Source organism: Adiantum capillus-veneris, chromosome 21 (assembly GCF_014529385.1).
Source record: "Adiantum capillus-veneris isolate H3 chromosome 21, ASM1452938v2, whole genome shotgun sequence".
NCBI classification, from domain to species: domain Eukaryota; kingdom Viridiplantae; phylum Streptophyta; class Polypodiopsida; order Polypodiales; family Pteridaceae; genus Adiantum; species Adiantum capillus-veneris.
Window position 1 is genome coordinate 77,239,326 of NC_140951.1, and position 22,847 is coordinate 77,262,172.

General features: G+C 43.2%; 1 protein-coding gene across 2 annotated transcripts; it reads right to left on the reverse strand.

The window, feature by feature from the left end:
• Window positions 1–3,497, reverse strand: LOC147431186 (G-type lectin S-receptor-like serine/threonine-protein kinase SD2-5). 2 transcript variants are annotated; one of them, XM_086493824.1, is made up of 2 exons: window positions 2,878–3,067; window positions 1–2,791 (listed from the first exon to the last, which is right to left on the reverse strand). In XM_086493824.1, the coding sequence occupies exons 1-2, from the start codon at window positions 2,933–2,935 to the stop codon at window positions 726–728; spliced, it is 2,124 nt and encodes a 707-aa protein (XP_086349950.1). In that variant the 5' UTR covers window positions 2,936–3,067; the 3' UTR covers window positions 1–725. The 2 variants fall into 2 exon arrangements, with proteins under 2 accessions (XP_086349950.1, XP_086349949.1); XM_086493823.1 differs by having other exon boundaries at window positions 1–3,497.
• Window positions 3,498–22,847: the final 19,350 nt, after the last annotated feature.

A 22,847-nucleotide genomic window follows, 5' to 3' on the forward strand; every position in this document is an offset into this window, starting at 1 on the left:
TTCCTGTTCAAAAGAGGCAAAAGCACAACTTTTTTATTCTATTCAAAAGAAGCATCCAATGAGGATAGGCTCATCTAGCCAAGATCGACTCCGATTTGTCTAATCGGTTTTTTATCGACTACTATAATTGGCATTCTGTTGTCCATCTTTCATTGGAGAATTTGCTCACATTATATCACTTGAGATTCAAACTAGATTTGATTTGCAGCTCCAGGTCTGGATCTGCAATGTCTAATTTACCAATTATATCAATCCACAACATCAAGCTATAACGCTTGATTTACCAATTATATCAATTTACATGTAATCTGCGAGGCTAACTGGTTGTGCTAGCACCTCTTCTTCACTTGGTGGTGGTGTTACTATTTGCAATATCCACAAGTCTCTAGTGCTTTTCTTAATTTCTTTTCTTTCCTTTAGGCGGCAGGACGGGAGTCTTCCTTCTAGCTCACACATAGAAGAGGGCACCCGACACCTAGGCAGAGGTTTTTGTCACTAGCTTCACCTACCCTTCTTAAGCTTCCATTAGTACTTCTTTGAAGACGGTGTTTCTCCTTCATCAAGCTTCGAAAGGAAAAAAGCCTGACATACCTTTCCAACAATCATGACCTAAAATCTGGCATTGTAGACACAACAGTCTCCTTGAAAGACAGCACCAAGGATTGTATGGCATGCCGTACAATAAACCATCTGAAATTTTCCATGAGCAAAGGTGGTCTATAAAACTACCAACTAGAAATTTCACTGCTTGACATGGAATTTATAGAATCCAAGACAGAAAGATGGACAGGAAAATATTTCTCGCTCCTCTCGTTCAACTTTAAGGATGGTACTGAGTGTGAGATTTCAAAAATGTCTTCCAGCATCTGAACAACAGCCGTCATGCTCGGGCGGTTGCTCGGATCCACCTGCACACAAGCAAGAGCCAGCATCAGCACACGAAAGAAGCTACCATTAGGAACACCGCCGTAGGATAAGTGACCATCCATAATCTTTGCTTCCACAAGGGGGACATCTATAGTGTCACAGTCCAAAACCTTGCTGTTGGCAATAGAAGTAAGCGTTGAACTATCTTTGGCAGCAGAGATTGCCTTCATAACCCATGTGGTTAGATGCCCATATTCTGGATCTATGCATCTCTTCCCTGTTAAAAGCTCCAGCAGTACTACCCCATAACTATACACATCTGATTTTGCTGTGATGCTCGCATCTTGTAGCCACTCTGGAGCAAGATACCCCCTTGTTCCTTTCAGCGTCGTCATAGCAAAGCTTTGGGCATCACTTCCTGTCAGCTTGGCCAAACCAAAGTCTCCAACTTTGGCATGAAAATCATCAGCCAGTAGTATGTTTGCTGGCTTCACATCGCAATGCACAATGTGCTCAGCTGCCTGGTGATGCAGGTATTCCAAACCTTTCGCAGTATCTAATGCTATGCGACATCTTTTCTCCCAATCAAGGAGCTCGGTTGATGACCTTCCACAAGCAATAGAGCTGCTTTCTTCGGCTTGCGGCTTATGAATATAGAGCCATCTATCCAAGGAACCTCTTGGCATGAACTCAAATACAAGCAACCGTGCATTCTTCTCCATGCAGAAGCCTTTTAGAGTGACCAGATTGACATGTGACACACTACCTATGGTAGCAACCTCTGCTTTGAATTGCTCATCCATGGTAGACAATGCAGAAGCTCCAGCTTGATCGAGCCTTTTTACTGCCACTTTGGCAATACCTGAGGGCACATTCAAAACCCCTTCATAAACAGATCCGTACCCTCCCATTCCGAGCCTGTTAGAGAAGTTGTTGGTTGCAACTTCCAACTCCTTGTATGTGAATCGCGGAGGCAGTTTGGATATGTCTTGCAAAAATTGATTTTGGGCTTGAATGTGAATGTAACGAGCATGCGACCGAAACCTCCAAAATAGCATCAAGCAAACCACAATGGAAATGAGAAAAGCACCCCCAATGGTAGCACTTACAATGATGGCAGTGGCAGAACGAGAGCTTCTGCCCACTACAGTAATTTTAAGGAACATGACCTGGCCTGTTGCTTTGTTGTGAGAAGGCAGAGCAACTGTGTAGAGGATAGGGAAGCAGGCACATGAAGATCTGTTGGAATCAAAAAGGGCAGCATTACAAGATGCATTCTCCGCACAGAGGTTGCGGCACGCGGCTTGAGAGGCCACGCGGACAGCAGAGGGTTGGGGATAGAAAGAAACATTTATGGGATGCAAGCTGTAGGCAGAGTCTACTGGGATGCATGTAGAACTCAACTTTGGCATTGAGAGATATTTCTGTGGACAACTACATTTACTGGTTTTCTCATCTGTCGCTGTGCATGCAGGCATAGTAAAACTGCGTTGGAATCCTGGAGGGCAACTACATTCTCTGGTTGCCTCATTGCATAAACCATATTCCCCACATGCAAGGGGGAAATCGCAAAAACCACTAATTGATGAATTGTAATACCATGGATGCTTATTCAGATTGGCCGGGCTAGGGTGATTCATCATCAGATTACCATCCCTAAACAGAGCAGAGCCTGTCAGATTAGTTGGATTGGGCAATGGATCATTGTCAAGGACATTATGAGCTACTGTGCCCATGAGGGTCCCCTGACTGCTATAAAACTCTATATCCTGGTTGATTACGACATAGTTTGCGATTGTGTTATTTCCGCTTGCTGATGTGTTAATGCCAATGCTGTGATACACATACATATTTGCCCTTGTGAACATCTCTAGGCGCCCCTGCGAGCCCATACGCAGCGCATAGCATCCTGGCATGCTAAAATCTGCATATAGAACAACTCTATCATAAAGAGTGATATTTTGCAAAAACCTCATACCAGACGGAATCAGGAAGAGATGATGGAAGTACTCAAAGCTTTGCCACAGGATGCCACCCGAATCATCAACAAGCACAAGATTGCCGTCATCTTGGAGAGTTAGGTTTTGCACGCTTAGACCGGCAGTGGGAGTTTGCCAAGCAACAACCCGGGAAGTCGATGAAGCAGTGGGGATGAGGTCAAAGGCGAGAACTCCATCCCAGCGAAGGGTAAGGTTGCAATTGGAGCCAACCAAGGGCTCTGGAACTGTGTTGAAGGACCAGATGAAGGCATTGGGGTTCTTGTAGGTGTAGCGCACGCCGCCCATGCAATATTGTTCGATGCCGTGCCAAGGGCGCAAATCGAGCTGAAAGATCGTATTCTGCGACTGCATCCAGATGGCCTGAGTAGTACTGGAGAAGGAAGTGCCGAGGGGCACACTTGAGGGGAGACCGGATAGGGCGCCTTCGGCGTTGCTGGATCCGTGTAGCAGAGAGTACATGCATAAATGGAGCTGAAAGGCGAGAAGGAGAAGGTGGGAGGACATGGCTTTCTTTGCAATCAGACGAGAAACGTGACGAGGCAACGATTTGAGCAATCTGCGTGCTTGTACGCAGAGCCGCCAAGCGAGTCAGTGTCAGTTTAGCCTAATAGTAAGACAGCTGATCGAGAAGGGAGTGAACTAGATTGCTTCGTTATCTCGCACCACATTTGGCATAGATATTGACCAAGGCATTGCCAAGCACATCATTTTTTTTGCAACAGCCCCTATTAAAGGGAATTTTCAAGCCAATATTGGCATCTTGCGTACAACCACATGCCTTCAAGATGCACGCGTATGTGATTGCATCTGGAGAGAGGCCCCCGCTTTGCATCCACTGAATACAGCCGAGAGCTTTTTGGCCCTGTTCGTGTTGTGCATATCTTGCAATCAATGCACACCAGGAGACGACATTTGGGACAGGAAGCTCCTCGTGCACGTTTTGTGCTTTCTGAAGTGCACCACATTTAGCATATGTATTGACCAAAGCATTGCCAAGCACGACAATTTCTTGCAACAGCCCTTGACTAATAATATGATAGTGAATTTTTAAGCCCACATCAACATCTTGTGTAGATGCCTCCGTAGGTGATTGCATCTATGGCTACGAAGGTGATTGCATCTGCTGACCCGCATGCCTGCTTAGGTGATTGTATCCTGGCTGCGTACTTGATTGCATCTGTCGACCCACATGCCTTCTAGATTCCTGTGTAGGCGTAGTTGATTGCATCTGGATAGAGACCCTGCCTACGATTGCATCTGTTGTCCCGCATGCCTTCGAGATGCCTGCACAGGCATAGGTGATTGCATTTGGAGAGACCCTACCTACCATCGAGACAGGAATCTTCTCAGGCACGTTTTGTGCTTTTCAAAGTGCACCACATTTAGCATATGTATCGACCAAGGCATTTCCAAGCACGAGAACTTTTTGCAACAGCCCTTGACTAACAATATCATAGCAAATTTTTAAGCCCGTATCAACATCTTGCATAGAGCCACATGGTTTCAAGATGCACGTGTATGTGACTGTATCTGGACAGAGGCCCTCGCTTTGCATGCGTTAAAAACAGCCGAGAGCTTTCTGTCCCTGCTCTTGTTGTGCGTATCCCGCAATCAATGCACTCCAAGAAAAGCCATTCGGGAAAGAAGCTCCTCAGGCACATTTTGTGCTTTATGAAGTGCACCACATTTAACATACGTATTGACCAAGCACAACAATGTCTTGCAACAACCTTTGACTAACAATATGAGAGTGAATTTTTAAGCCCATATCAACAGCCCATAGCTTTCGGCGCGTCCCATGTCGAGTATATCTTGCAGTCATAACATTCCAAGAGAAAAAATCCCGCACCACATTTGGCATACATATCGACCAAGGCATTGCCAAACATGGGTAATTTTTTGCAACAGGCACTATTAAAGAGAATTTTCAAGCCCATATCGACATCTTACGTACAGCCACATGGCTTCAAGATGCACGCTTGTGTGATTGCATCTAGAGAGAGGCCCCTGCTTTGCATCTGCTAAAAACAGCCGAGAGCTTTATGGCCCTACTCCTATTGTGCATATCTCGCAATCAATGCACTCCAAGAGATGGCATTCGGGGAGAGACCCTGCCTGTGATTGCATCTGCTAATCGGCATGCCTTTGAGATGCTTGCGTAGGCGTAGGTGATTGCATATGGAGAGACCCTGCTTGCCATCGAGACAAGAAGCTCCTCAGGCACGTTTTGTGAGGCCCTCACTTTGCATCTGCTATAAACAACCAAGAGCTTTTTGTCCATGATCCTGTTTTGTTTATCCCACAATCAATGCACTCTAAGAGACGGCATTCGGGACAAGAAGCTCCTCAGGCACGTTTTGTGCTTTCTCAAGTGCACCACATTTACCATACATATCGACCAAGGCCTGCTCTTTGCATCCGGTGAAAACAAATGAGTGCTTTCTGGCCATGCTCTTGTTGTGCGTATCTCGCAATCAATGCACTCCAAGAAACGGCATTTCGGACAGGAAGCTCCTTAGGCACGTTTTGTGCTTTCTGAAGTGCACCACATTTAGCATACATATCGACCAAGGCATTGCCAAGCACAAAAATTTCTTACAACAGCCCTTGACTAACCAATATCAAAGTGAATTTTTAAGCCCATATCAACATCTTGCGTAAAGCTGCATGCCTTCATGATGCCTACGTAGGTGATTGCACCTGTTAACCCACATGCCTTCAAGATGGCTGCGTAGGTGATTGCATCTACTAACCTGCATGCCTTCCAGATGCATGCGCAAGCATAGTTTATTGCATTTGGAGAGAAACCCTGCATGCGATTGTATCTCCTAACCCACATGCCTTCGAGATGCCTGCGTAGGCGTAGGTGATTGCATCTGGAGAGACCCCGCCTACCATCGAGACAGAAAGCTCCTCAGGCACGTTTTGTGCTTTCTGAAGTGCACCACATTTAGCATATGTATCGACCAAGGCATTGCCAAGCACGAGGATTTTTTAGCAACAACCCTTGAATTCAATATTAGAGTGAATTTTTAAGCCCATATCAACATCTTGCATAGAGCCACATGCATTCAAGATGCACGCATAGGTGATTGCCTGTAGACAGAGGCCCTCAGTTTGCATTCGCTAAAAACAACCGAGAGCTTTCTGTCCCTGCTCTTGTTGTGCATATCCGCAATCAATGCACTCCAAGAGACGGCATTCGGGGCAAGAAGCTCCTCAGGCACGTTATGTGCTTTTTGAAGTGCACCACATTCAGCATACGTATCGACCAAGGCATTGTCAAGCACGGAAATTTCTTGAAAAAACCCTTGACTAACAATATGAGAGCAAAATTTTAAGCCCATATCAATAGCCCAAAGCTCCCGGTGCGGCCCATGTTAGGCATATCCTGCAGTCATAGCGTTCTAAGAGACAACATCCAACACCACATTTGGCATACATATTGACCAAGGCATTGCCAAGCACGGATTTTGTTTTGCTACAACCCCTATTAAAGTGATTTTTCAAGCCCATATTGACATCTTGCATACAACTACATGCCTTGGAGATGCACATGTGTGTAATTGCATATGGAGAGAGGCCCCCGCTTGGCATCCGCTGAATACAGCGGAGAGCTTTCAGGCCCCTCTCCTATTGTGCGTATCTTGCAATCAATGCACTCCAATAGACGACATTTGGGAGAGGAAGCTCCTCAAGCATGTTTTGTGCTTTTGAAGTGCACCCCACTTAGCATACATATCGACCAAGGCATTGCCGAGAACGACAATTTCTTGCAATAGCCCTTGACTAACAATATCAGAGTGCATTTTTAAGCCCATATCAACATCCTCTGCATGCCTTTAGGATGCCTGCGTAGGTGATTGCATTTGTTGACCCGCACTCCAAGTGTTGGGATTAAAGCCCAAGTGGCCTCTTATGCGGATATGGCTGGCCGTCCGCCTAACTCACTTTGTTCTAACTATTTGTATATACTAACTTATACTGTGTGAATACTAAGGTATTGGGAGATAACCCTTCTAACAGTTCTCTGCGTACTGTACTGTGTAAGCTCACTGTGTGTGTGTGTGAGAGAGAGTCGACCCACGCTCCGCTCCGCGACTTCAATTGGTACCAGAGCCTTGGTTCAGTGCAGATTTGTGCAATCGCGCGCGCGCACACTTTTCCGGCAGATTCTGGATCCGGAGTTCGAAAATTCACACTCGGCGTTCCGGGAGCGTTTTCATCAGGCGACCTGGGGTTTTATCCCCCTTTCGAAGCCGTTTATGCCCTCAGAATTTCGTTCTGAGCACTACAGTAGAAGATAGATTTCAGCCGCAAAGAAATCCGTCTTGTGTAGATTGGCAAGCAGGAGGTGGTCGACATCAATATCGACATCGACATACATCACTTATTCGTCTTCAGAGCATCATCTATAGACCAGGTACACATATATATCATCAGATATATATATTGCAGTCTGCATTGCTACTTCTTGTGCTTGCCAGGTTCCAGGGGAGGTGTGGCCATACGACGGCTTGACACCACTAGCATGTATTGCAGATTGATGTACTGTGATTGTGGGTCTGCTAGTTGTGAGTCACGCTAGCAGACAGACCGCCGCAGCGGTCATAGGACAGTGATTGGTCTATTATAGGATGTATGCTAGTTCTGGGCAGTTTGCTGAGCCATCTGAGAGGGTCGTGTGTGAGGTTTTTTGAAGCCAAGCACTGGGGGCTGGGTTACCCAGTGTGAGGTGGATTAGGTTGTTGGAGTTCCCCTCTGCACGCATCCTCTTCGGCGACTTTTATCCCTTAGGATGTATGACTTTGTGTAGACACTGGATTGCATCTTATGCGTCAGGCCGTTGAGGCATTGTTCAGGGTTCAGTCTTGAGACAGATACAGGTTCTGTCATCGCTCAGAGAGGAGACAGTGTATGCTTACAGGACAGCATATTACAGAGATTTTTTAGATTTGTCACTGGTCAGCTATTTATGATTGTTTTTTGAGCTATCTTTTGGTTCCCAGAGCTCAGTTTACAGGGGAGACTCTGTCAAAAATTTTCAAAATACTGACAATTCCTGAGGAGAGGTGTTCAGCTTGTTGATTACAGCTTGTTTACTGTGTACAGAGGCCAGTTTACAGGGGAAACTCTGCCGGATTTTTCTCAGGAGTAAGCAGTTTGGCAGATATGGCATCTTCTCAAAGTGAGACTCTTTACAACATAAAGAAGCTGGATGGCACAAACTTTCCATTCTGGAAGAAGCAGATTTGGCAGGTTTTGGTTTGACGAGTTAGCTTGTTCCACAATCATGCTGACACTGGCAGAAAATGTTTACTTCAACGCAGCAGAAGAGACTACAGCGTATGGCGTATGGCAAAAGCTATGTGGTATGTACGAGAAACAAAGTGCTGCTTCTCAGATTTACTGGCTCAAAAAATTGGTGGATTTGAAGATGAAGGAAGGGACAGCCATGTCAAATCATCTGAATGAATTTCACACAATTTTCAGCCAGTTAACAGCACAGGAGATAGTCTTTCCAGATTCAGTGAAGTCTATGTTTCTCTTAATCACTTTGCCAGACAGTTGGGATACTTTTCGTATAGCGTTAAGTAATTCTGTCGCGCCAGAAGGTCTTACAAGTGCCAATGTAGAAGGCAGCTTGCTCACAGAGGAAGTGAACAAGAAGAACATTGACAAAGGCAAAGGCAATAGTGCTTTGGTTGTTCGAGGGAGACAACAGTTTAAAGAGAAGAAGGGTAAGAAGGCACAAAACCGAAGTAAGTTTCGTGATTCGAAGTCAAAGGATGACATAGAATGCTACCATTGTGGCAAGAAGGGTCACATGAAGCGAGACTGTACGAAGTGGAAACAAGAAAAAGGAAAAACAAAGAGTTCTGAGCAAGATGAAAAGAAGAGTTCAGTGAAGATTGAAGAGGTGAATGTCACAGGATCTGGTTCAGACAGTGATTCTGGTATAGCAGCTGGTGACATCTTCCTTACAAGCAATCTTGATTCTGTTTTCTTGACTGCAGAGGATGGACATGCTATGAGTGATTGGATTATCGACTCAGGGGCATCTTTACATGTTTCTCCGCACAAAGAGTGGTTTACATCATATGTGGCTACTAAAGATTATGTCAGAATTGGCAATGAGCAGGTTTGTGACATACTTGGAGTGGGAGATGTGCAGTTGAAGTTTCAGAATGGCTCTTCTTTATGGCTCAAGAATGTCAGACATGTTCCAGCAATCCGAAAGAGCTTGATTAGTACAGGGAAGTTGGATGATGCGGGTTATGTGACAGTTTTTGGGAACAGTGCTTGGAAATCTCCAAAGGTTCGATGACTGTAGCACATGGCAGCAAGTCAGGAACTCTGTACACTTTACATGTTTCAGAGGTTAAAAACCATGTAATTAATGTGATTGAGCAGCCAAGTGTGTCATTGTGGCATCGTAGGTTGGGACATATGTCAAAAAGAGGAATGGAAATACTTTCTCATTATGGTTATTTTCCTGGATTTTCATTTCAAGATTTCGAGTTTTGTGAGCATTGTGTTTATGGTAAGCAAACACAGGAACCGCACAGATCAAAGAGGAATCGTAGGGACGAACGGTTAGCTCTTGTACACAGTGATCTATGCGGACCAATGCCTAGTTTGTCACTAGGGGGAGCAGCGTACTTTTGTACATTCATAGATGACTATTCTCGCAAAGTATGGGTTTACTTCTTGAAGCACAAGGATGAGGTGCTCAAGGTCTTTAAGACATTCTTGCAGCTGGTGGAGAATCAGAGTGGTCAGAAGCTGAAGTGCTTGAGAACTGACAATGGTGGAGAGTACGTTTCCAAAGTTTTTCAAGACTTTTGTGAAGCAAAAGGGATTAAGCGGGAACTTACTGCACCATATAATCCTTCACAGAATGGGGTTGCAGAACGTATGAATAGGACCATACAAGAGAAGGTCAGAAGCATGTTGTCAAATGCTGAGTTGCCTGATGGATTTTGGGCGGAAGCAGTGGCTACAGCAGTCCATTTGATCAACAGGTCTCCTAGTAGGGTTCTGGATAAGAGTGCAGTGGCCGAGATGCTATGGACAGGCAAGGCACCTTCGTATAAGCATCTCAGAGTCTTTGGTTGTGAAGCTTATAGCCATATTCCTAAGGAGTTCAGAAATAAGTTAGAACCAAAGAGCAAGAAGTGTATATTTCTTGGCTACGGAGAATCGGGCGAGATGGGTTACCGGCTTTGGGATCCTGAGTCCAGAAAGCTTATTCGTAGCAATGATGTGCATTTCAATGAAGCCAAGTTTCACGCTAAGCTAGAGAAGACAGAGGAGACCAAAAGAGTTGTCTTCAGGGAAGATGGACCTAGTGCTAGCACATCAAGACAGCCTAGTCAGGCTCAGGAACAGCCTATAGTGGCTAGAGAGGCAGAATCAGTTGTGGTGAGACGTTCTGAGCGTGTCTCCAAACCACCTGATCGTTATGTGCCATCTCTAAATTATGTCATGCTCACAGATTGTGGAGAACCATCTTGTTACAAGGAAGCATTACAAGTGGTTGACTCGAAAAAATGGCAGTTGGCCATGCAGTCAGAGATGACAGCTCTGCATAAAAACCAGACATGGAAGTTGGTTAAATTACCACAGGGCAAAAAGGCTCTACCTTGTAAATGGGTTTACAGGTATAAGATCACCGCTCATGATAGTCAGCCAAAGTACAAAGCAAGGCTTGTTGCCAAGGGCTTTAAGCAAGAACAAGGCATTGACTTTGATGAAGTCTTCTCTCCAGTGGTCAAGATGACTACATTGAGATGCTTTCTTGCATTGGTTGCTATATTGGATTTGGTGTTGCACCAAATGGATGTCAAGACAGCGTTCTTGCATGGTGATTTAGATGTGGAAATTTACATGCAGCAGCCAGAAGGGTTTGTTGAGAAAGGCATGGAACATTTGGTATGCCAGTTGTTAAAGAGTCTTTATGGCTTAAAACAATCACTGAGGGCATGGTACCATAAGTTCCACCAGTTTATGCTTTCTCAAGGCTACAAACGTAGTGAGTTCGATCACTGTCTATATACAAAGAAGGCTAAGGATGGCAGTTGGCTGATCCTTATTTTGTATGTGGATGACATGTTGATTGCTGGCAAACACTTGGAAGAAATTTCAGCTTTGAAGTCAAAGATGGCAAAATCATTTGACATGAAAGACATGGGTGAGGCAAGTCATATACTTGGTATGCGCATTGAGAGAGACAGATCAAAGAAGTTGATTTGGTTATCTCAAACAGAGTATATTGACAAGGTTTTGCAACGTTTCAATATGGAGAAGGGAAAGGCATTGAGTGTTCCATTGCCACCATATGTGAAACTTAGCAAACAAGATTGTCCTGTGTCTGAGGAAGAAAAGGCTGAAATGGATAAGATTCCATATGCGTCTGCAGTGGGTAGTTTGATGTATGCAATGATTGCTACACGTCCGGATATTGCATTTACAGTGGGAGTGGTTAGCAGATATATGTCAAATCCCGGCAAGAAACATTGGGAGGCAGTGAAAGGTATCATGAGATACTTAAAACATACAAAGAGTATGCGCATATGCTATGGTAGTCAGGATTTGAGTGTCAGAGGATACACTGACTCAGATTATGCAGGAGACTTGGATAAGAGGAGATCTACATCAGGCTATGTCTTTACATTGGCTGGAGGTGCCATATCATGGCGATCTCGATTACAAGATTGTGTTACGCAGTCTACTACAGAAGCTGAGTATGTTGCAGCAAATGAGGCATGCAAAGAAGCTATTTGGCTTGGTAGATTGGTTGCAGACTTGGGAATCAAAGTAGATATGCCAGAGTTATATTGTGATAGTCAAAGTGCTATACAATTGGCAAAGAATCCAGTGTTCCATTCGAAGACTAAGCATATTGATGTCAAATATCACTTCATTAGGGAAGTACTTGAAGACAAGCAGATACAACTGCTGAAGATCCACACCAAGGACAATCCTGCTGATCTACTCACAAAGGGACTTCCAGGAGAGGGCTTTGTGCATTGTCGTGAGTTATTGGGCATTGGATAGATGGCAGCCATGTAAATCTTTGTACATTTATGTTCATAGATTTACAGTTACTTAAAGTGCCACATTGGACTTTAAGTGGGAGGTTGTTGGGATTAAAGCCCAAGTGGCCTCTTATGCGGATATGGCTGGCCGTCCGCCTAACTCACTTTGTTCTAACTCTTTGTATATACTAACTTATACTGTGTGAATACTAAGGTATTGGGAGATAACCCTTCTAACAGTTCTCTGCGTACTGTACTGTGTAAGCTCACTGTGTGTGTGTGTGTGAGAGAGAGTCGACCCACGCTCCGCTCCGCGACTTCACCAAGCGACCGCATTTGGGTGCGTAAAGTTGCATGCCTTTAGGATGCTTGCGTAGGTGATTGCATCTGCTGACGCACATGCCTTCAAAATTGTTTGTGTAGGTGTTTGTGCCCTCACTTTGCATATGCTAAAAACAGCCAAGAGAAGGCCTTGCTTTGCATACATATCGACCAAGACAGTGCCAAGCACAACACCTCTTTTCAAGCATGACACCTCTATTCAAGAGCCTCTGACTAACAATATAGTTGTGAATTCTTGTGCCCATATCACATCTTGCGTAGAACCAGAACCTTCAAGATGCATGCTTACATGATTCCATCTAAAGAGAGGCCCTCGATGAGCCCTCACTTAACATACATATCAACCAAGACAGTGCCAAGCACGACACCTCTTTTCAGGCATGACACCTCTGTTCAAGAGCCTTTGACTAACAATATAGTTGTGAATTCTTGTGCCCATATCATCTTGCGTAGAACCATAGCCTTCAAGATGAATGCATAGGTGATTCCATCTGAAAAGAGGCCCTCGTTGAGCCCTCTCTTCACATACATATCGACCAAGACATGGCAAGCATGACATCTTTTTTCAACAGCCTCTAGCGCAGGCTGGTGGGCTGCGTTCCTGCCTTGGCGCTATAGAGAGCCCTGCGTCGTCGATAAAAGAGCTGGTGCATGCCATTGAAAAGGTCACGACACGTGGAGCAAGGATATGTTTTTTGAATGGAGCCACGTGGGTTAACGAGATGGCAGCATTGCGATTTTTCCTTCTATGCTAACGAAGTAACAAGCTAAGAAAATTTCGCTTGGATTTTGCAAAAAAACTAGTTTAATTTTCACAATTTCCCCTCCCACCAGCTCGAACCTTGTTTTATTTAGGGGAAATTACCAAAATACCCCTCTAATTTGTGGAAATTCCCAAAATATCCCTCAAACTTTAAAAATGCCCAGAATACCCTTGTATCTATTTTGGTTGGATTATTCAAGATTTTCTAATCTTTATTCCTTTCCGACAAGTGAGATCCGTGTGTGAGTGCTTAGCATGTAATTTGACCTCCCAAAATGTACAAATAATGAAACAATTCATTTTGAAGCCTACGTAACCACAATTTTTTTAATCTTTGGAGATATTTGATCTCACAACGAGGGGTATTTTCGGAAATTCGAGAAATTTGAAGGGAATTTTGAGAAATCATGACAAATTATTGAGGGCCATTTCGGGAATTTTTGAAATTTGAGGGGTAACTTGGGAATTTACTCAAATAAAAGGGATATTTTGGTAATTTTTCCTTTTATTTATTTACCAGCTTGAGACCTTGCCCTTCAAAAGTAGGACGCAAGATACCAACCCTACTCTACCATGAAAATGAGCAAAGGGATGCCAGTCAGGTTTATTTGAATCCTACATGATTATTCAACAGTAATAAGGGCTTGCTAACAAGCCAATTTTAGGTTAAAATTATGCTAGATGCAGCTCTAGTGGACCAAAAGATGACTTGGTAATGCTAACAATGAGTATGCTTGAAGTGGTCATAGCTGGGATTTTATTGATCAAAGTTGAAGTACTTCAAGTGCTCTACAGGCCTGTCTTTACGGCTCGTCAATCGGAGCTACAGATAGGAAGTTATGTCAGTTTGAATTTGAGTCAGTAGTAACAGATCCATACCGGATTGGGTAGCTGCCGATAAAGGGTCAAGGATGATATAAATGCATGGGCCTGAAGTGCTCACTTCCAGGAGCATGTCAGTCTTTCCAATTCGTCAATCGGTGTTTTGGTTGATGAGATATGGCCAGTTTAAGTATCACTGGGGGCCAATTCCGTACCGCTCTGGTAGCCCTGATCAGTCAAGTTCATTTGGTAATTTTTGAGCTTCAGCCAGATTCTGGGAAATGCAACCGTCAAAGCAGAATTCTATGCCTTGGGTGATGTAATTACCAAATGTGATGCTTCATTAATATCTGATGAGTTAATCATGGCAATGCCTTGGTCAATATATGTGCCAAGTATGGTGGCAAATGAAGGCCGTCTCCACTAGCAATGACTTTTCAAGTTGGCTAGTATACATGCTTAATGCAATGCATTGCCCGATATGTATGCCAAATGTGGGTTGGAAGCTTTTTTTTAATATATAATGCCTTGTCGGACATGTAAGCCGAATGGTGTATGCACAGTTTAAGCTTGACATGTTTTGCCAGATGGAAGGTTTTTTTTCTTAATGCATTCACCTAAGCTAACCGCCCAAGGGCCAAATAAAATAGGCAGCCCAAGGAATTGTGGCCGCCCACTAGCCCACAAAAGGGTTTTTTTTTTACATAATGTGAATGGGGAAAAAGACATGGCGGAGATGTGCAGCCAGTGAGGGCGCAGGGGAGGCAAGAGTAGCTCGCGCAGGCCTGAGGAGACCCCGGCTGCGCTCGAGCAAGAGACGGATAATGTCGAGCTCGCCATGGTGAAGACTTCGGCCTCACTCCTGTTCGGTTTCGTGCAAGTCGTCGATCGTCGCCATGCCACATCAGCAAGAGGCGCTTCCCATTAGCGATATCGCTAATGGGTTGACCGTATTTAGCAAGAACACTTACCATGCAATCTTCCAAAGTGGGCTATTATAAAAAGGAGAAAGCGGCTCTTTTGGGGGATCTGCTGGGCATTCCTTCTTCTTCTCTCCCAAGGAAAAAAACCAGAGCTTCATAAACCGCTTAATCTTAAGCGAAACTCTTAAGCCATCTCTTATCTAATCCTAAGCTAAGCCTCTTCTTCTCACTCGTCTAAGCCATAATCCTAACCCATAATCCTAGACCATCTCTAATAGAAACTCCTAAGGCCATTTGAAGCCGAAGCTCCCATAGCCATAGCCGAAGAGAAAATAAACTCTCTCTCGACCTTGAAGCAGCAGAAGGAAAACGAAGAAGATCAAGGCAAGTTTGGCAGACCGATTAAAGCAAGGATCTTATTTGGTACTATTATCATCAGACCATTCATTACCATCATTACTGAAGCTTGATTTTTTTAATTAGCACCTGGATTAAGGCAGGTTAAACCTTGTAAGGAACATAAACTCCTCTATTAACATTTGATTAAGCAAGGATACTATTGATTATTTGATTTGAGTTATCAAGCTTCGGAATCTGGATCAAGCTGTCTGTTTTAAGCTCTGTCTCCATTAATTGTGTCTGTCGCAACTCTCTTCCTCACACCTCTCATAGCCAGAGTCCCCATGCCTTCCCGGCTCACCTTTCGAACACAAATCCCCCGACACCGGTACTATGCCTCACATGGCTATCCCATAAAACCAATCAAGCACGCATGTGATGTTGCTGCTGCAACTAGCAATGTAGTCATTCAAAATTTAATTTAAAAAATGTCTGACTCTCGCCTTGTTGTTGGTGCCACCTTGTGCTCTCATGACCTTCGTCTTTGCCTCAATGTCTACTTTGCCAGTGAAATTTTCTTGCCTCGCCTTGCCTCTCTCGTCGACTGCCACGTGCTTGCAAGCCCGCCATGTGATCTATTGCACCCCTTCTCTTTTCTTGTTTTCTAGAGGGATCTTCCCACTAATAAACCCCACAGTCACTACAAGACGTGCTTAATAGTAGCGACGCTCGTAGTGCGACGCTCAAAAATGAAAAAGCACGGCATCGCTATATGCGTCGCTATGTTACTTGTAACATAGCGACGCATATAGCGACGCCGCCAGGGCTAAAAAAAATAACCGAGAGCGTCCGAAAACTCAGATCTCAGATCTGAGTTTTCGACACGTGCTCAAGCAAGCAAGGTAACGCTCTCCCTCTCTCTCTCTCTCTTTCTTCTCCACACACACACACACACACACGAGGAGAGGAAGGAGAGCGAGGTATGCTCCTTCCCTCTCCTCACTCTCATGTTCCCTTCCCCTCTTTCTCTCTCCCTCTCTCACACACATAAACACACACACACACACATGAGGAGAGGAAGAAGAGCCAGGTATGCTCCTTCCCTCTCCTCACTCTCATGGTCCCTTCCCCTCTTTCTCTCTCCCTCTCTCTCTCTCTCTCTCACACACACACACACATTGTGTTTTTGAGAGAGAGAGAGATAGAACGAGAGAGAGAGAGAGAGAGAGAGAGAGAGAGAGAGCACAGGCATAAACAAAAAACGCACACATTCATGCATAAACAAAGAAAGCACACACACATTGAGAGAGGAAAAGAGAGAGAGAACATGCATAAACCAAAAATGCGCACACACATGCATAATCAAAGAATGCACACACACATTGAGAGAGAGAGAGAGAGAGAGAGAGAGAGAGAGAGAGAGAGAGAGAGAGAGAGAGAGAAAAGAAGAAGAAGAAGAGAGTCTCAACATCGTAGGAAACTATCCCAAGAGACCTTAAAGATCTAGTCGACAGGAGTTGAACTCAAGACATGTTATTCATAAGGAAAATGGCATAACCAATCTATCACACTTCGGTGATAGAAAAGTTATACCATTTTTCTCCTTTTTTTATTGGAGTGCACACACACCCACACAGACACCCGAGAAGAAGAGAGTTTAATTTAACGTCGTAGGAAACTAATTAAAGAGACCTAAAAATCTAGCCGACGAGGAGTTGAACTCAAGACTTGTTATTCAAGAGGAAAATGGCATGACCAATCTACCACACTTGGGTGATAGAAAGGTTATACCATTTTTCTCTTTTTATTGGCACACACAAACCCACCCACGCACACACACACAAGAAGAAGAGAGTTTTAACGTCGTCCTTGGGCAATTACCTGTACTTCGTGACTTTCATTGATGACTACTCCAGGCATGCATGGGTATTTCCGCTTAAAGCGAAGTCCGAAGTTTTTATGTGCTTCAAACAATTTCTGGCTATGGCTGAAAATGTCTCTAAATGTACTATGGGCACCCTCCGTTCCGATCGAGGGGGGGAGTATATGTCTCATGAATTTAATGCATTTCTGGCTAGTCGTGGGATAAAACACCAATGTACAGTGCCTTATACACCTCAGCAAAATGGTGTTGCTGAGAGGAAAAACAGGTCACTGACGAAAATGGCACGATGTATGGTCAAAAGTCAAGCTTTGCCGCATTCTTTTTGGCTTGAGGCCATCATGCGTGCCACTTATGTACTTAACAGGTGTCCTACGAAAGCTTTGTAGTCTATTACTCCATATGAAGCATGGCATGATAGAAAGCCTTCTATTGAGCACATGCGTGTTTTTGGCTGTTTGGCATATGCTTTGGTGCCACAAGTGCAGCGCAGAAAATTGGATGATAAGGCTGTCAAATGTATTTTTGTTGGTTATAGTGCTGAAAGCAAAGGTTACAGGTTGTATCATCCACAAACAAAACGTATTCTGGTTTCTCGGGATGTAGTGTTTGTGGAAGATTCTGTTCAGCCCTTGCTGTCATGTACTAGAGACAGTAATGTAAGCTCACAGGACACCTATGACACTTTGTTGCCTCTTTTCAGTGGTGGAAATACGAATGTAAGTTCTAATGAGGCAAATGTACAACCTATGGGGGTTTATGAAAATGTTTTAGATCAACCTATTACTGATGCAGATGTACATGATGTACTTGATGAGGAAAGGGCTGAAAATGAGCAGGCTAGAGGTATGCCAAAATGGTTGGTGCACACTTTGCGTGACAGTAAATTGGATGCACCTTTGTCTAGTCGTACTCGTTCAGGCTCTCGCCATGCATCTTATGCATCAGATTGTTATGCTTTGGCTGTGTCTAGCTTACATGATGTTGAGGAGCCTCTGTCTTTTGATGAAGCACAGAATTCAGAAAATTGGATGGCTGCCATGCAATCTGAATATGATGCACTTATAGAAAATGACACATGGAATTTATGTGATTTGCCTCCTGGCAAAAAGGCCATTGGTACGAAGTGGGTTTACAAGTTAAAACGCAAGCCGGATGGTGAGATCGATCGCCGTAAGGCTTGACTTGTTGCAAAGGGTTATGCACAGCAAAAAGGCATACATTATGAAGAGACTTTTGCTCCCACTTGTCATATGACTACTGTGCGTTTTTTATGTGCATTGGCAGCTCATTTTGGTTGGGATGTACATCAATCATACATTGTTACTGCTTTCTTGAATGGTGACATATTTGAGGAAGTTTATGTAACGCAGCCTCGCGGTTTTGTCATAAAAGGACAAGAGGACAAAGTGTGAAAATGTAACAAGGCTTTGTATGGGTTGAAGAAATCTCCTCGTGCTTGGTATGAGAAAGCTGACACTCATTTGGTCAAACAAGGCTTTCATAACAGTCCATTGTATGTAAAGCGTGAGGGTGATGTATTTCTCATCGTGGTTCTTTATGTTGATAATTTGCTGATCACTGGACCAAACGAGAGACATATTGCTAAATTTAAGGCTAATTTGAATGCTACTTTCAAGATGAAAGATTTGGGGCTGTTGCATCATTATTTGGGTATACAGTTTAAGCAGTGTGATGGTGGTATTGCCTTGTGTCAGAAAAGTTACATAGAGACATTGCTATGTAAGTTTGGACTTGAGGATTGCAAACCTATTTCCACTCCCATGGAAACAGGTTTGAAGTTGAGTCTACATGATGCTGGTGATCCTGCTGATGTCACTCTTTACCAAACTGCTGTTGGCTGCCTCATTTATGTATGCAACACGAGGCCAGATATTCAGTTTCCAGTCTCACAGGTCAGCAAATTTAGGCATAGCCCAGGGTCTAAGCATTGGCAGGCTGTCAAGAGAATTTTCCGCTACCTTAGTGGCACTTTACATCTTGGCTTGTTTTATCCCAAGGGGGGATCATTGCCGCCAGACTTATATGCTTTTTCGGACTTAGATTGGGCTGGTTATTTTGACACGCGAGTGTCCACAAGTGGTTTTTGTTTCATGCTTGGAAGTTCATGTATATCACGGTTGAGCAAGAAGCAACCTACTGTGGCCACTTCGAGTTGTGAGGCTGAGTACAGGGCAGTCTTCACAGCTGCGGTTGAGTGTGTATGGCGCAGACGCCTTATGGCTGATTTGGGTGTTGGACAGGACACTGCCAACACTATCTACACTGAGAGTCAGAGCGCATTGGCAGTTGCGAGGAAAACAGTTTTTCATGCTCGCACAAAGCACATTGAGGTGCATTACCACTATGTCAGGGAGAGGCTCTCAGCACGAGAGATCAGCTTGGCTTATGTGCCAACACAGGAGAACCTTGCAAATCTTTTCACAAAGGCATTGTCTCGTGAGAAGCTTGAAGCTTTCCGCAAAGCTTTGGGCTTACTCCCCTTTGTGGATTGATCCTGTCCTCAGGGCATGGCACTTCTATTTACTCACGTGCCAGCTCTCGTTCACCGCATCACTCCAGGGGGGCTTTGTTACCATATACATGTGGTAGTGATGTGTGTGAACACACTAGGACCGCCGGGGCATTTTTTCCCTCTTTAGGAGGTTTTTTCCCCCGTGCATTGTATATACGCCCATCACTCTAGGGCTATCTATCTTTCCATTGCACACTAAGTAACACACTCTCTATTGTGTGCCTTAAGCTTCCTTCGTATTCTCCAAGCTGTGTGTGTTTCTCTGCAACCCTAATTCCAACAACACCCAAGGCCAAAATTGGAGGCATTTGCCTGTATGTGGAATATTTTATTCCAATCTGGTGCTTTCAATATTGGAGCTGAAGTGAGAGCTTGCTTATGCTTCATGAAGGATTCTTCACAGTCATCAATCCATTCAAAGAGTGTAATCAAGTTGTACATGGGTTTTGCAATTATAGCGTACATGTAAATGAATCATCTGTAATATCCACAATGTCCCATGAAAGCTTGAACCCCTTTGCCTGTTGTCGGTCTAGGTAAATCAGCAATAACATGAATTTTATCCATATCAGTAGCTATGCCATTTTTAGACACTATATGTCCAAGAATTTTTCCTTGTCTACCCATAAATGTGCACTTTTCAGGATTTAAGTAAATCCTATAAAGTCTACATTTTTCGAATACCTTTTTAAGGTGTTCAAAATGATCAGCCCGGATTGATGAATGTACACATAAATCATCCATATATACTTCCAAGAAATTCCAAAGGTATTCTTTAAAAGCATGGCTCATCAATATTTGAAAGGTGGCAGGAGTATTAGTTAACCCAAAAGGCATAACTCGATAGGCAAAAATACCCCATTCAATTGTAAAGGCAGTTTTATGTTGATCTTTGGGGTCAACCAAAAGTTGATTGTATCTCAAAAAACCAGCTAAAAAGTTGTAAGCTTCTTTTCTTGCAACTCATTTTAAAACATGCTCAGTGATTGGAAGAGGAAAGTGTCTCTAATGGTAGCTGCATTCACTTTCTCGAGATTGACACACACCCTTCATTTTCCATTTTCCTTGGGTACTACCACAATTGGAGACACCCAATCGGTGTGTTCAATTTTATAATTGAATTTGGATTCCTATAGATTTTCTATCTCTTCTTTGATTTTCCAGGCAAATGTCTCATTATAAGTGTATGGCCTTGGTCTGTTTGGTTTCGCATTATCTCTCATAGGTATGGTATGTTGAAATTTTTTTGGATCAACACCCTGAGATCCTTATAAGACCAAGCAAAGATATCTCGGTGTTCTTTCAGTAAGCTTAACAAAAGCTCTTCTTCTTCTTCTGTCAGGTCATTTGCAATGTAGGCAGGTCTAGGCTCTTCTCCTGGTTCGGCCAGATCTATCTTTTTGTGTTTTCAGATCCTTTGTAGGACTTGCCCTGTTTTTGTAGTTCCCTGACAGGTTGTTCGACTATGATGTTTTGGTCTTGGAGAGTATATTTCTTGTAATGGGATGGAACAATCATTACATCTTTACCTTCCTCCTTAGTGGTTTCCATTTCAGTTGTATATATCTCCTTTAGAGCTCTTTTCAACTCTTGATACTTCTTTCTCCGTTCAACTCATGTCATGGTTTAATCCTTGTCCTGGTATTTAGGTTATACTTGAGTTTCCTTTCTCATTTTTATAAATGTTTTTGATATTTATTTATTTTTGTTTAAAGGATATCTATGAGTGATTTTGTCTTTGACACAATCATGTGCATCTATGTGCATTAGAAACTGTCTTCTACCAGAAATTGATGGCATACGTCTAGCTTTCAAGTTTCTCGTGTCTCTTTTTCTTCTTTACCATTCTGTCTTCTAGGTTTCTGGTTTGGAAAGTCAAAAAACTTTTCCTCCCCTCATTTTATGAGTAGTTTGGGTCTCACATGTTCTTTTTCTAACCCCGAATCATCTGAGGTAGCTGAATGTTCTTATAACTCATTTGTTGCATCATAGTAGAGGTCTGAAAAGGCTTGTTGAGATTTCATTAAGTCCTTGCATTCTTGAATTTTGTCTTCAATGTGAAGGTTCAAAATCATTTGTATGGGAATTATGTCATAGCCGTCCTCATTAAAATTGAGTAGGCATAGACGTATTTACGTGTACATCCATTGTTTCTAAAATTTGAGTCCACTCAAACAAATACTCTGGAAAGGGTTCATGTACATAGGCTTCATCTGTGCAATCCCTTCCTAAGATACATTCTTCTCGTTTTAAGTTCCCATTTTTTGAGGCTCCGCACATCCAAATAGGTGTGTCTTTGTTCAACCAAGATGGAAGCTTAGTTTTAGTAAATTAGATTAGATTTATGTTTATTTTTAGTTAGATTTACGTTTGATTACATTTAGGTTTATTTACGTTAGATTTAGATTTACGTTATATTAAATTAGATTTAGGTTATTTACCTTTTATTGAAGAGGGAAAATGGCATAACCAATCTACCACACTTGGGTGATGGAAAGGTTATACCATTTTTCTCTTTTCATTGGCACACACACACCCACACACACACACAAGAAGAAGAGAGTTTTAACGTCGTGGGAAACTATCCCAAAAGACGTTAAAGATTAGGTTAGATGTAGACTTATGTAAAATTAGATTCAGGTTTATTTAAGTTAAATTAGATTAGATTTAGGTTTATGTTTAGTTAGATTTAAATTTGATTAGATTTAGGTTTATTTACGTTAGATTTAGATTTACATTATATTAGATTAGATTTAGGTTATTTACCTGTTATTGAAAAGGGAATTGGCATAACCAATCTACCACACTTGGGTGATAGAAAGGTTATACCATTTTCTTCTTTTTATCGTTTAAGATAAGGTTAGAAGAAATGGCGAGAAAATTTTCTGTGCTCACAGCCTCGACAGTCCATGCGGACCAGCAATTCCACCTGCATGTTCGACTGCTGCTACCATACAATAAGCCGTCATGTTCAGCTAATGGAAGAGAAAATTGAGCCTACACAGAAATTAGTGATGCAAGATGACGATTCCAAGGGTCACACACACACACACACCACATCCCGTCAAATCTATATTAAGAATTAAGTGCCTTGAACAGAGATCAGCTACATTGCAAGAATGGCGTACGTGCATGCTACAAACGAAGATCTACTGTGAAAAGATGTTAAGATGCTGTGAAATGCTACAGCTAGAGAAGAGGCAAAGGGGTTTTGTCCACTACATGCAGTATCATGTAGACGTGGGTGTGTAGATTTCTTGTATCCACAAATATAGGCATTGACCAATAAAGACGAGATTATAACCCGGTGGTTCTAATCTCCGTTCACCTCT